The sequence below is a fragment of the Equus przewalskii genome, chromosome 6 (assembly GCF_037783145.1).
Source record: "Equus przewalskii isolate Varuska chromosome 6, EquPr2, whole genome shotgun sequence".
NCBI lineage: Eukaryota > Metazoa > Chordata > Mammalia > Perissodactyla > Equidae > Equus > Equus przewalskii.
The window spans coordinates 79,188,317-79,202,502 of NC_091836.1; the positions used below are offsets into that span (position 1 = coordinate 79,188,317).

General features: G+C 37.8%; 1 protein-coding gene across 8 annotated transcripts in view; it reads right to left on the bottom strand.

Annotated features, from left to right (window-relative positions):
* The window catches only part of SBF2 (SET binding factor 2), a 473,818-nt gene that overhangs the window by 16,224 nt on the left and 443,408 nt on the right, over positions 1-14,186 (bottom strand). For all 8 annotated transcript variants that reach the window (XM_070626327.1, XM_070626330.1, XM_070626325.1 and 5 more), the window contains one exon: positions 13,300-13,485. In XM_070626327.1, the coding sequence (XP_070482428.1) occupies positions 13,300-13,485 (186 nt within the window). The remainder of the gene's footprint in view (positions 1-13,299; positions 13,486-14,186) is intronic.

Consider the following 14,186-nt stretch of genomic DNA (forward strand, 5'->3'; position numbering starts at 1 on the left):
AGTGTGGCATATTCCAGGTTTTTAGAACTGTGAGCTCTCTAGTCCGAGTTCCTGGTCCGGAATCACTAGCGCCACCCCAAGGGGCCAGTGTGCACATGGCGGAGTGGGGCTGACGTAGACTGTGGGTGGTAGGCCAGAAGGAGACAGGCCCAGGAAGATGGAAGCTGGTTCCCTACCGCCTGAGAGTCTCAGGGAGGAGAAATCTGCACTGTGCTCAGGCAGGGTGAGCTCCGGGAACAGCAGCTCTCGGATTAAACCTCGGTAGCCCCAGGCCAGCCCCTGGCTCACTGTTTCCAGGGGAAGAGAGTTCAGGCCCGTTACCACTGAATCAGTCCTCAACAGGTTCCAAAAATTCTTTTAAGAACTTTTATTAAACAAAGCCCCAGAATAACAAACATTTCTCTCAATGACTGTTCTCCACAGGAACCACTTGCCTCATACGTATCGGTATCTTTCCTTGATTATCCTGATATTTAATATGTTTAGGATTATAATTTTGAAGACCCACTTCTGAAGTAAAGTGGAATGGAAATGATAATGAACATGACCTTAAGTTGAACTTACAGGCATTTCAGGCAGATCATATGCTAGGACTAGAAGCAAAGCTCCTCTACAAGTGGAAAAACGCTTTCACAGCCCACTGTCCTGAGAGACGGCCTCACCACAAGCCCTGCACTCTACAATTACGTTAGAAAGGTTAGACACTTCTCCAAGTCTGCTGGCACTCACCCGGCTGGAACTGGGACCAGCGCTTAGAGAGTATCAAGGTGCGAGCACTTGCGGGCACCAGGGTGTGTATGTGTGGGTCTGTGTGCCACAGTGGCGCACGCAGTTGCTAACTGCTTGAGGTTGAAAAAAATTCTCCCCTCAAACTGGAGTTAATTAATCAGGTCTATTGGAATTAGAAGAGAAGATGCTGAGCAATTTGTTTTTTTTTCTTTTTTTTTACTCTTAAGCAACAGATTAAGCAACAAGCATGTGAGAATTTCTTCAATGGAAAAAAAAAATCAGATTGACCTGAACGCTGGGCTGATTAATATCTAGATAACCACATTTGGAATCTGCATTAAGAAACACAAGGAATTTTCTGAAATGTCTTTGTACCACAATGAGAAACGAAGGTCTGATTGTATTCACTGGTGCTTAGATTTCCAGTAAAAATGAAAAATTATACTTTCCTTATTTAGTCCTATACTCCAGGGACTCAGTTTGTCCAATTAATTGGCTTCTTTTCCTCCCTGTCACTGGGACACCTAGACCCTTGTGCCATACCACACAGTGGTCTCCAAAAGGCACAATCCACAAGCTTCCTCCTTTGTCTGTTAAGTATTGTTTTAATAGAAGAAATGGAATCAGGCCACGGAGATTTCCTCTAAGGACTTACGATATGGGGAATGAGTGAGAGTTTAGAGGTTTGTTAGCCACTGATTTTTTTGTTTTAACGGACTTAATGAGGTATTAACATACAATAAGCTGCATATATTTAAAGCGTACAATTTGATAAGCTTTGACATATCCATACACCCGTGAAACTACCACCACAACCAAGATAATGAACATATCATCCAAACTCCCCAAAGTTTCCTTGTGCCCCTTTTGCCTTTTCCTGCACACTCCCCTCCACCACTGATTTGCTTTTTGTCATTTGAGATTAATTTGTATTTATGAACTTTACATAGTAAATGGAATCATAAATATGTACTCTTTTTTGTCTGCCTTCTTTCACTAGGCATAATTATTTGAGAAGCATCCATGTTGTCAGGTTATGAGTAGTTAATTCCTTTTTATGGCTAAGTAGTACTCCATTGTATGGATATACTACAATTTGTTTATTCATTCACCTGCAGACAGATGTTGGCTTGCTTCTGGATTTTTGGTTATTATACATAAAGCTGCTATGAACAGTTATGTAAAAGTCTTTGTATGGGAATAAGCTTTCATTTCTCTTGGTTAACTGCCTAGGAATGGCATGCTGAATCAAATGGTAGGTAGGTATGTTTAACTTTTTAAGAAATGGCCAAACTGCTTTTCCAAATAGTGGTACAATTTTATATTCCCACCAGCAGTGTTAGAGAGTTCCAGCTCTTCCACATCCTTGTCAACACTTGGGGTAGTCAGTTTAAAAAATTTTAGCCACTAAAGTAAGTATGTAGTGGTATTTCACTGTGATTTTAATTTGCATTTCCTAATGGTGAATGATGTTAAGTATCTTTTCATGTGCTTATTTGCCACCTGTATATCTTTGGTGAAGTTAGCACAAATGTTTTGCCCATAGAAAAATGGGTTGGTTGTTTTCTTATTATTGAGTTTTGAGAATCCTTTATATACTCTGGATGTTAGTCCTTTAGCAGATATAAGATTTGCAAATATTTTCTCCCACTGTGATTTGTCTTTTCATTTTCTTAACAGTGATTTTTGAAGAACAGAAGTTTTTAATTTTGACAAAGTCTAATTTATCAATTTGTTCTTTTATAGATCATGCTTTTGGTTTTGAATCTAAGATATCCTTGCCTAACCCAAGGTCATAAAGATTTCTTTCTATGTTTTCTTCTGTAAGTTTTATAGATTTAGGTCTATGATCCTGTTCTTTTTTTTTTTTTTGGTGGGAAAGATTGGCCCTGAGCTAACAGCTGCTGTCAATCCCCCTCTTTTCCCTTGAGGAAGACTGGCACTGAGCTAACAGCTGTGGCAATCTTCTTCTATTTAGTATGTAGGTCACCACCACAGCATGGCTTGATGAGTGGTCTAGGTCTGAACCTGGGATCCAAATGTATGAACCCTGGGCCACTGAAGTGGAATGCACAAACTTAACCACTACGCCACCGGGCTGGCCCCTATGATCTCTTTTGAATTAATTTTTATATTAGTGCTAGGTATGGATCAAAGTTAACTTTTTTTGCATCTGAAAATCCATTTGTCTGATACCACTGGTTGAAAAGACTGTCCTTTCTCTATGGATTGCTTTTGCACCTTCGTCGAAAATCAGTTGTCCATATGTCATATATATGTGGGACTATTTCTGGACTCTCTATTTTGTTCCACTGACCTATTTGTTTATCTTTACAACAATTATCACACTGTTTTGACTACTATAGCTTTATAATAAAATCAGATAGTGCTACTCCTCCAATTTTGTTCTTTTTCAAAGTTGTTTTCATTATTCTAGATCCTTTGCATTTCCATGTGGATTTTAGCATGAGCTTGCCAATTTAAACAAAATAGCCTCCTGCAGTTTGATTGTGACTGCACTGAATCTTTTGATCAATTTGGGGAGATTGACATTTCAAAAATATTGAGTCTCCTGACCTCTGAACGAGAGGTATCACTTGATTTATTTATCTTTAATTTCTCTCAGTAATCTTTTGTAGTTTTCAGTGTCTAGGTCTTTAACACATTTTGTTAAATTTCTTTCATGTTTTTTGATGCTATTATAAATGGTAATCATTTTTAAATTTCAGTTTTCCAATGGTTCATTGCTAGTACGTGGAAATACAATTGATTTTTGCATCTTGATCATGTATTCTGCAGCCTTGCTAAACTCACTTATTCTAGTAGCTTTTCTTTTTGTAGATTCCATAGATAATCATGTTGTTTGTGAATAAAGATAGTTTTACTTCCTCCTTTCTAAGGTAGATGTCTTTATTATTATTACCATTTTCTTGCCTTATTGCATGGCTAGGACCTTTAGTACAATATTGAATAGAAGTGGGGAAGCAGACATCCATGTCTGTTCCTGATCTTACGGGGAAAGCATTCAGTCTTTCACTATTAAGTATGAGGTTAGCTGTAGGTTTTTTTTTTTTTTTTTTTTTTGTGAGGAAGATTGGCCCTGAGCTAACATCTATTGCCAATCTTCCTCTTTTTGCTTGAGGAAGATTGGCTCTGAGTGAACGTCTGTGCTAACCTCCCTCTATTTTGTATGTGGGACACCGCCACAGCATGGCTTGATGAGCAGTGTGTAGGTTTACACCTGGGATCAGAACCCACGAACCCCAGGCCACTGAAGCAGAGCCTGCGAACTTAACCACTATACCACCAGGCTGGCCCCACTGTAGGTTTTCAAAAAAATAGATACTATCTATAGTTTGAGGAAGTTCCCTTCTATTCTTGGTTTCCTGAGAATTTTTACAAGGAATGGATATTATATTTTGTCAAATGCTTTTTCTGCATCTATTGAGATGACCATATGGTTTTCCTTTTCTGGTTTCTTCATATGGTGAATTACTTTGATTTTGAATGTGACACTGTGCATTCTTGGATAAACCCCACTTGACCATGGTATATTATCTTTTAAATATATTATTGGATTTGATTCACAAAATTTTGTTTAGAAAATTTGAATCTATGATCATCAGGGATTCTGGTCTATAGTTTTATTTTACTGTCTTCCTCAGACCAGGGTGAGGCTGGCCTCAGAGACTGAGCTGGGAAGTATTCCCTTTACTTCAATTTCCTGGAAGAGTTTTTGTAGAATTGCTATTATTTCTTCCTTAAATACTTGGTAGAATTTGCCAGTGAAGCCACCTGGGTCTGAAGTTTTCAGCATGGAAAGATTTTAACTACAATTTCAATTTCCTTAATAGACATACGCCTATGCAAGTTATGTATTTCTCCTTGAGTGAGTGGGTAGGTTGTGTCTTTCAAAGAGCTTGTCCATTTCATTGACATTATTGATTTTATTAGTGCAAAACTGTTCATAATATTCCCTATGGTCCTTTCAACATCTGTAGAATCTGTAGTGATGTCATCTTTTCCATTTCTAGTTTTAGTCATTTCTGTCTTCTTTCTTTGATCAGTCTGGCTACAGGTTGATCAGTTTTATTGATCTTTTCAAAGAACAGCTTTTGATTTCTTTAGTTTTCTTTATTTCTGGCCACAAGATTTTTGGGCCTAAAGACAAATCTGCTTCAAATAAATTTAGCCTTGCTACGTTATGTAGAATTGGAAATGACAGGCATCTCAGCCTATAAATTAATTCTAAATGAGCATTTCCCCAAATATGCTGGTGAATACAGTTTTAGGATTCTGTTGTTCAAAATAATTTTGTATTTATTTTGATGAAGATTACAAATATACAGATTTAAAAGACTAAGTTGTGTGAGACATTTTAGTTTTGTTTTCCATCAAGGAGTGAAATCTGCCAATTTCACTTATTTATAAGAAGAGAATTTGAAACGGAATTTGGAGAAACATGAATTTATAGGGTCTTATGCTTTGCCCATTCCATTAAGTACTTTGTAAAATTTAAGGGCCCATAAAAATAAGCTATGACTCAAATCCCAGGAAAGATCAACATTTTGGGAATAAAATACAGTAAGTTAAAATTGGATTTTGCTCTCAAGAATTACAAATATTAAGCTACAAAAGACCCTACATAGAATGTTATCAACATTTGAAATACTGTGAGTATGGATAGATACATCCTTAGAAAAATAGGTAGCTAATACTACTAGTTTTTGTTATTTCACAGGTTAAGATTTAACAAATGTTAATTGTGTACCTTCTACTGTGTCAATCATTCTATATGAAATTTTTGATCCTTCCAAGATATAAAGAGACTGAAGCACAGAGAGGTTAAGTAATTTGTTAAACATCAAAAAATTAGTAAATGATACGCAAACTCAGATTTTAAAACAGCTTGGATTATGTCAATTTTGGCAGTTTTCGGTTGAATGGGAAGCAGGCAGATAGCAGAAACTCTTCAATATACCATGAATCCATTGACTGCTGTTATTTTGCCAATATTAATGGATATATTTTAGAGTGACCAACCTGTGTGAGGGCAGCTTAGCTCCTCGCACACGTGCTCACAGGGAAAGCTCACATCTTCAGAAGGCAAATAGCTTTTCACTTTGGAATAGGACCTAGCACGGTGCTGGCGGACAGTAACTGAGAGGAGAATTGCATCACGGAGCCAGACCAGAGTGAGTCAATTTACAATCTGAATAAACTTCAAAAGCAAAGTTATAACTGTTATTTGTTTTTCTCAAACTAGGAAATAATGAAAAAGTTCTAAGATGCACTCAGATTTACTCTATTGCTGAAATAAAGGAGATGCTTTCTCGTATTTCATGTTTTCGTTCACATCATATGTATTTTCCCCCTTAGCACTATATTTTAAAAAGAAATTTTAGGTAAACTTCATTTTTGTATTTTGGATGTATTTTCCTTTTGAATTTGGTTCAACTATTTCAAGAAAAGGAAGCATCCTGTAATGATATCATTTGAACTAAGCCAATTTCTTTTAGAAGCAACAAAAAATCTGCCAGATGTTGCTATTATGAAAGAGTGATCTAGCATTTATAATTCATCTGACACCTGGATATACTGGCATAAACAATGGCTTTTTATATGATGAGGCAGTTCTAATTTAGGATCAGTGCTTCATCTGTTTTCTTTGTAACTCTATTAGCACTAATGGGCAAGTCTAGGCATATTTCCACGGACTGCCCTTGGCACTCAGCATGTTAGAAATGGTTAACAAGCAGCAAACACATCCCACCTGGGGAAAGTTTCGATTGCTGCCACATAATTTTGCACTTACTTTTTTAATATTGTTGGGCCTGGCTCTGTTTCGTGCCCCCGAGAGACTGAGGACAGCACTAATCCGAACTGTCTGGCAAAAGTCAGAGTCATGTACAGCACTCGTGTTCACTTGAAAGGTATTCAAAGAAGGCATTTTCTAATGCCTAAAACCAGCATGTAAGAGATGATGAAACTCTACCTTATAATTAAGCCAGCAAGAGTCAGAAGCACTATTTGTTAACTATAGTCTTCTGTTTTTGAATGAATAAACATTCCCGTTTCAGCACAAAATAATTTGCTTCACCAAAGCTGATACCTATCATAGCCAAGCATCCTTTAAATACTGCAATTAAGGTCATATGCTCGCTTTGCCATGACTTGTCTGCACTCAGGTTATTATACATGAGGGTAGTAAGAAAAAGGAGGGTTCAGGCAAATTTTAAAAAATTTGTATTTTAATTAAAAAAATTTTAATATGGTACAGCTAGATTTGAAATCATACTAAAGGGGTCTTTAGACCCCAAACAACATTATTTTCTATAGTTTGTGAAGCATTCACCTACAAATAATTGAGTTTTCATTAAGAGTCAACTTCTGTTTTCAATTTCAGAACTAATTGGTTTATATAGAATATTTGAATTTTAAGCTCCTTATTTAAAATAAAAACAGCTACCAGAAATTAGACATACACTCCAAGCTGCTTTATATAACTAACATTACATAGTTTAGCATCTGTTGTAATGTACTCTAAAGATAACAAGAATGTAATTTATACTTCATTTTATTTTATGTTAAATTTCTTTGTTTACACCACTTACGAGGTACTCACAGAATACAGGCTCCTTTCCAACATTCTAGACTACTCAGACTCCCACTCACCACACCCCACCTCCAACAGTAAGATAGAAGCATTACATTCCAAGTAATTATTATTATCCTTGGGACACAATGGTGTTCCCACCTGCTAGGACAGTCTTATATGAGAACCTTCCATTTCTTACTGATTACGAGTGGACTCTTTTGCTGACTCTAATGTTTAGGTATGCAGAATTTTGCAAGTTGAACACAGATATTTAACAAATTTAATACTGCATTTAACTTAAGACAAGTTCAGCCATACTAACTCAGCCTGCTGCAATTCTACCTCAATTAAAGGAAAGGAATTTTTAAAAGGTGAAAAACTCGAAAGGAGGTAGGAAGAATGGGAGGGGAGACAGTAGCAGGCCAAGAAAATTCAGTAAGTTTTTGAAAGATAGAAACTAGAAAGCAGAACAGCAGTAAATGGCAGAAGATGAGAAGCTACACTGGGATGCCCGCAGGATGAAAATGATTTGAGAAGGTAACAGTCTGCCCGGTAAACCCGCAGAGCCTCAGGACTCAGAGGCCCGAGTGCTGAGTAACATACACTGGGGAGAAAAGGAGGCTAAAAACGAGGACCAGTTGTTAGCCTATGGAGGCAGAGATGAGACCACCAGGGTCCTTTCCTACCCCAGGTAGTCATGTGATTACCTTCTTGCAAACAGGAGATTAGAGATTTGTTTTCTGAAAAAAGCAAAACTTGATAAGCTCTGGACTTGGGAACACCAGGCACAACTGGGTTAGTGATGAGGCTTGAAACTGAAAATAGACGGACAAAGTAAAAATCTGTACACTTCACTGGGATCTCCCTGGACCGTTTCCTGCCCTGCTTTCAGAAAGCAGGCAGCCAGGCTTCTGAGTGCTCTCTGGGCACCAGAGAGACAAAGTTTTCTCTGGAGAAACTAGGCAGCTGCTGCTTTCTTTTTCTGGAACTCGAGTTTACTGAGATGTTGGACTTAGTAATTAATTTTTTTTTCAGGTTCACTGAAATACAACTTACATATAATAAAATGTCCCTATTTTAGGCATACGGGTTGAGCAGTTTTGGTCATTGTTTACATTTGTGTAATCACCACCATCAGGATTCAGAACAGTTCCCTCATCCTAAAAAGTTCGCTCACGCCCCTTCACAGTCGATCCCCTCCTGACTACTGGTCCCAGGTAACCACTGATTTGTTTTGGGTCACTATGATTTCACCTTTTGTAGAATTTCCTATAAATAAAATCATATAGTGTGTAATCTTTTTTATATGGCTTTCCCCCCCAGTTTTATTGAGAAATAATTGACATATATCACTGTATAAGTTTAAGGTGTACAGCATGATGGTTTGATTTATATACTATGAAATGATTACTACAATAGGTTTTGTTACATCTATCATCTCATATAGACACAATAAAAAGAAAAAACAATTTCTCCTTGTGATGAGATTTACCTAGCTTTTTTCACTGATCATGATTTTAAGATTTGTTCATGTTGTTGTGTATATTAATATTTCATTTGTTTTGCTTGCTGAGTAGTACTCCATTGTATGGATACACCATAATTCGTCCATCTGTCCACCAGTTGATGGACATGTGCTTTGCTTTTCATGCTACCACTCTGTAGTCACACTCATTCCCTTCCCCCCACTATCTCTAAGCAATAATTATTCTAATTTTGTCATTTTGAGAATGTTATATAAATGGAATCATATAGTATGTGACCATTTGAGATTGCCTTTTTTTCACTCAACATAATGCTCTTGAGATCCATTCAAGTTGTTGCATGTATCAACAGATTGCTCCTTTTTATTGCTGAGTATTATTCCATGGTGCAAATGTACCACAGTTTGTTTAGCTATTCATATTGCAGGACATTTTGTCCCCTCCCCTCCTCTAGTTTTTGGCTATTATATATGAAAGTTCTATAAACAATACTTTTGTATTTGAAGTGAGCTTCTTATAAACAGCATACAGTTAGGTCATAATATATTTAGACCATTTCTATTTAGTGTAATTATTGATATGTTGGGGCTTAAGTCTGTCATTTTATTTATTTATTTACTTTTGCTTGAGGAAGATTGTCCCTGAGCTGACATCTGTGCCAGTCTTCCTCTATTTTCTATGTGGGACACTGCTACAGCATGGCTTGATGAGCGGTGTGTGCTGGGGATCTGAACCCACGAACCCTGGGCCACTGAAGCGGAGCACATGAACTTAACCACTACACCACTGGGCCAGCCCCAATAAGTCTGTCATTTTAATTTTTGTCTTCAGTTTGTTCTATTTTTCTCTTTTTCTTTTTCCTGCCTTCTGTGGATTACCTGAACTTTTTTTAGAATTCCCTTTTGATTTATCTGTAGTGTTTTTGAGTGTCTCCCGTAATACAGTGCTTTTTGTGGGTGTTCTAGGTATTACGTTATATATCTTATCACAGTCCACTGGTGTTGACATTTTACCAGTGTCAATGAAGTGTGGAAATCTTGTTTCCCCTCACGTCCCTTTATGCTCCCCCATTTATAATGTAATTGTCTTAACTGTTTCCTCCACATGTATTGGGAACTACAACAAACAATGTTATAATTTTTGCTTCAACTATCAACCATAATTTAGAAAGCTCAACAGGAGAAGAAAAGTCTATTCTATGTACCTATACTTTACTTTCTGTTGTGTTTTTTCCTTCCTGATATTCCAAGATTCCTTCTTTTATCATTTATTTTCTGTTTGAAGAACTTCCTTTAGCCATTTAGGTCTATGATCCATTTGAAATAAATTTTCATGAATAATATAAGGGTCAAGGTTCATACTTTTCCATACAGATACTCAGTTATCCCAATACCATCTGTTGAGAAGTATTCTTTCTGCATGTCCAACTTTACAACTGTTTTCTGCGGCAGAAGTTGTCTTTAGAGTCTTAATCCCTCGTTCGGGGAAGCAGCAGTCAAACTCATTCATTTTAAACTTTATTTTACCTTGTGAAATCTGAGGATGTTACCTCAACATGATATACAAAAAAGGAACAGTTGTAAAACTTTCACGGCAGCAGAAATTAAAAAAAAATCAATTTTAGGATAAAAACATGTGAAACTGAAACTATTAGACATTTTGTATATGCCTATAGATGCGATCTTAAAAGGCTCAGTAAAGAAGTCTATTACACAAACAGCCTATTCTCAGTTTCTTATTTTTAAAAAAAGTTGACAATGGGGCTGGCCCGGTGGTGCAGTGCTTAGGTTCGCACACTCTGCTTCGGTGGCCTGGGGTTCACGGGTTCGGATCCGGGGTGTGTACCTATGCACCACTTATCAAGCCATGTTGTGGCAGGCATCCTACATATAAAACAGAGGAAGATGAGCACGGATGTTAGCTCAGGGACACTCTTCCTCAGCAAAAAGAGGAGGATTGGCAGCAGATGTTAGTGCAGGGCTAATCTTCCTCAAAAAAATAAAGAAAATAAAAAATAAAAATTAAAAAAAAGCTGACATGGGTTCAGTTTAATTTTTATTTAAAAAGTCTACACAGGTGACTGCCATTCTTCTCATTGAATTTATGCCTCAGAGTCAGATTTAGATAGGAGATGTGACTCTGATGTTCCCTCATTTGGTCTCAGTTCCTGTACGTTCTTATAATGTGTGAACACCACATTATAAGGATTGTGATTTTAATAGAAATAAGCATTTTTATATACCATAGACTCTAAAAGAAAGTCAATGGCTTCATTTAGTGTTCAACTGAATAAACACTGATATTATCTCAGTGCAGGGGTAAAAATTGAGTGTACTTACTGAGACAGAACATAGGCTTCTGGTGGGCCTTACGAACACTTCAAGGGAAATTTGACATGATTATATTCAAAGTCAATATGAGGAAGAGTAATCTTTAAAATGTGGAGCCACTGAAAGCCTTTGTTTGCCTGCTTTAAAGATTTTTGTGAAAGACAATAAGAGCATCGTATCTGACCTTTCAGAAGTTATGTCAGCAATTCTACTTAGGATATTTTAGATGGTCTTGATGAAGGGTAGTGAGAGTCTGAACAAGTTGGTCATTCAAATTTTCACTTATTCACTCATTATATATATTTATCGAGTGTCTACTACATTCCAGAGACTGAAATTAGAATTGTGTTAGATATTAGGGATATGAAGATTAATATAACTTAGTCCCTGTTACCGAGAATTATCAGTTTAGGTAGAAGGCAATAGCCACATACAAATAAATATATTGTAGTGTTATAGATGCTACCAAAGACGTCTGTGCATGGTTCATTAGGAATACAAATGAGGGGGTCAGGTAAAGACTTAGAAAGAATCATGAAATAAACTAGTGCCGAGAACAGTGCCTGGCACATAGTAAGCAGTCAATAAACATTAGTAATGATTGTTAGCAGTGGTATATAGGCATGGAGGCAGGAAAGAGCCTAGTGCAGTTGGTAAACATAATACGACAATTAGCAAGATCATAAAACTCATATGCTTTCACCTCTAGAAGTGACAAAAGATGCTTACTCCTCTCCTGTCCCAGTTAAGCTTTCTGTTTCAGAGACAATGGGCTCCAGACTCTTCCCTCATCTACTTGTTAAAAGGAGTATGAACAAAAAGGCTAATATTCCAACAGGAAACAAAGATACCATTTGCTGCAAGTTTAAAAGTATAAACACAACCTTGTGACCAGTTTCTTCAGATGCTGCTCAGATGGAATTAACTGAAATTATTCAATAGGTCTTTTCTTTAAGAAGCTGATTGGAACAATCAAAAACATCACCACCAGTGTGTGTGTATGTGAGGCTGGGGTCGGGGGGATGGGAAGTCACTGGTACCAGGTATGGAGTTTCTTTTCAGGGTGATAAAATCTTCTAAAATTCACTGTGAACTCTGTGAATATACTAAAAACTAATGAATTATACACTTTAAATAAATTTTAAAAAATTATGTAGTGAATTAATAAAGCTGATCAAATGATTAATAGAATAAAAAACAAAACAAAACAACATAACCATACACCAACTGGGCCTCTCCAGAAGAACTAGCTCCAACTCTGGTTCCTGAAAACATTTCCACCTTTCCTTCCAATAGATACTTGAGGCCAACATATTTCAAAGAGGTTCATTGTTCTGACAAATATGTTTGACACGCCAGAAGCCATTCATTGATGCAATGCAGATGAAATGAAGCTGAAAATGTCAACCCTGGTTTTCCTAGGCAAATTTAGCCACTGGTGCCAATGCCTTCAACTTGCAAACTCAGTGCCATGCAATTCTCAAGCCCAATCTTGACCAAGGCCTCATTAATAAGTTTATATCTGATGTGCCTGAGACGAAGGTAGGAGGGAACCTAGACCATTCACATCTCCCCCACCTCCACTCCCACTGGGTTTGACTGGATTATATGTGGATTTAAACCTGGGTTTCTGCCTGGTCTCTTGATCAGCCCTGATTAGGTCACCGAGTAGAACTGAGCCAGTGTTCTCAACCACACAGGCTTGCCTGGCTGGGTCCTGATCTTCTCTAGGGGTTAAGCTCTACCTCCTATATTCCCAGGCAGAAGCTAAGGTCCTTCCAAACTGAGAAGACCAGGTGCTGGATTTCAGGCCCTGCCACCACCTAGAGATTTTTCTTGTTCTACCCTAGGTCGAACCTTCCTGGAGAACAAGCCCAAATTTGCTCCTCTTTCTGGGAGATTGTAATTTAGAATGCTAGCCATTTCACTTGGGGGCCAGCCCAATAGCCAGCTCAGCTGTCTTAGTTTCAGAAACCAACTAGTTCTTTTTCTCCTCCATTCCCAGAAACCCACTGCTAAGAATTCAGCAAGTCTTATGGCTGACTCCATCAGAGTTATGACATGAAGGTACCTGGCACGACACTCCAATGCTCAATAAATGCCAGCTCTTTTCCTTTCTTTCCCTCATATCAAGTCAATTTAAGCTTACTTTACTTACCTGGTGGACACAGTCTAGGAACTGCAGGAAGAATGGAGCAAAACCACTACCTTGAGAGTTGAGGGTCAAGCTGCTCCGCTGACTGAATTTATGACCAAAAGAGAGCCACTCTTTTTCGATCAACATCCGGAAGCCTTCAAGTGTCCTATAAAAGGGATCACTGAGTAACTGAACCAGGGATGTGACCTAGGGCACAAACAGGATGAACACTTTATTACTTTCAGTCCTGAAAAAATCCTGTTGCTAAGACAAAGCACTTCCTTTTAATGATAGCTAATTCACAAGCAAAGTTACCTGGACAGCAAATTTGTTCACCAACTGCTCCAGGACAGCCAATCAAAATAATTATGCAAACTTTCCAGTGAAAACTCAAACTCAAATTCCTTTCGGCTACATGCTCTCTTTCAGGGAATTAAGATTTTAATCCTTACCTGGTCAGATTGCTGACTGTGGCCTTCTCCTAGATTAATTCATGAGCTCAGAGCATCAGTTCAAACCTACATCCAGTTTTTGGCAGGTATAGATTAATGTCTTACTGTAGTTTATACTCATACTTTTCCTTTTCACTCTGGAGTGAGCAAAGGAAGGGCTTATAGAGAACCAGGAAAAGGGCTGACAAAATCCAGGAAGGATGGTCCATGTCCTACACTGCTGGTCAAGGGCTCCATGCGCATGTTTGCATTTTGCATCTGTGGTGAGGGGGCCTGATGCCTTGAGCTAGAGCTCTCAGCTATCCAGGGCCTGGAAGCTCACGGCACAGAGCTTTCTGATGGATACCAGGTGGTGTTTAACACAGGACTTTCTCTGTCCATAAACACATTAGTCATTGCACAAAAGATTCATCTGCAGAACTTAAAAACAAGTGAATTGAAATACAAATATAAAAC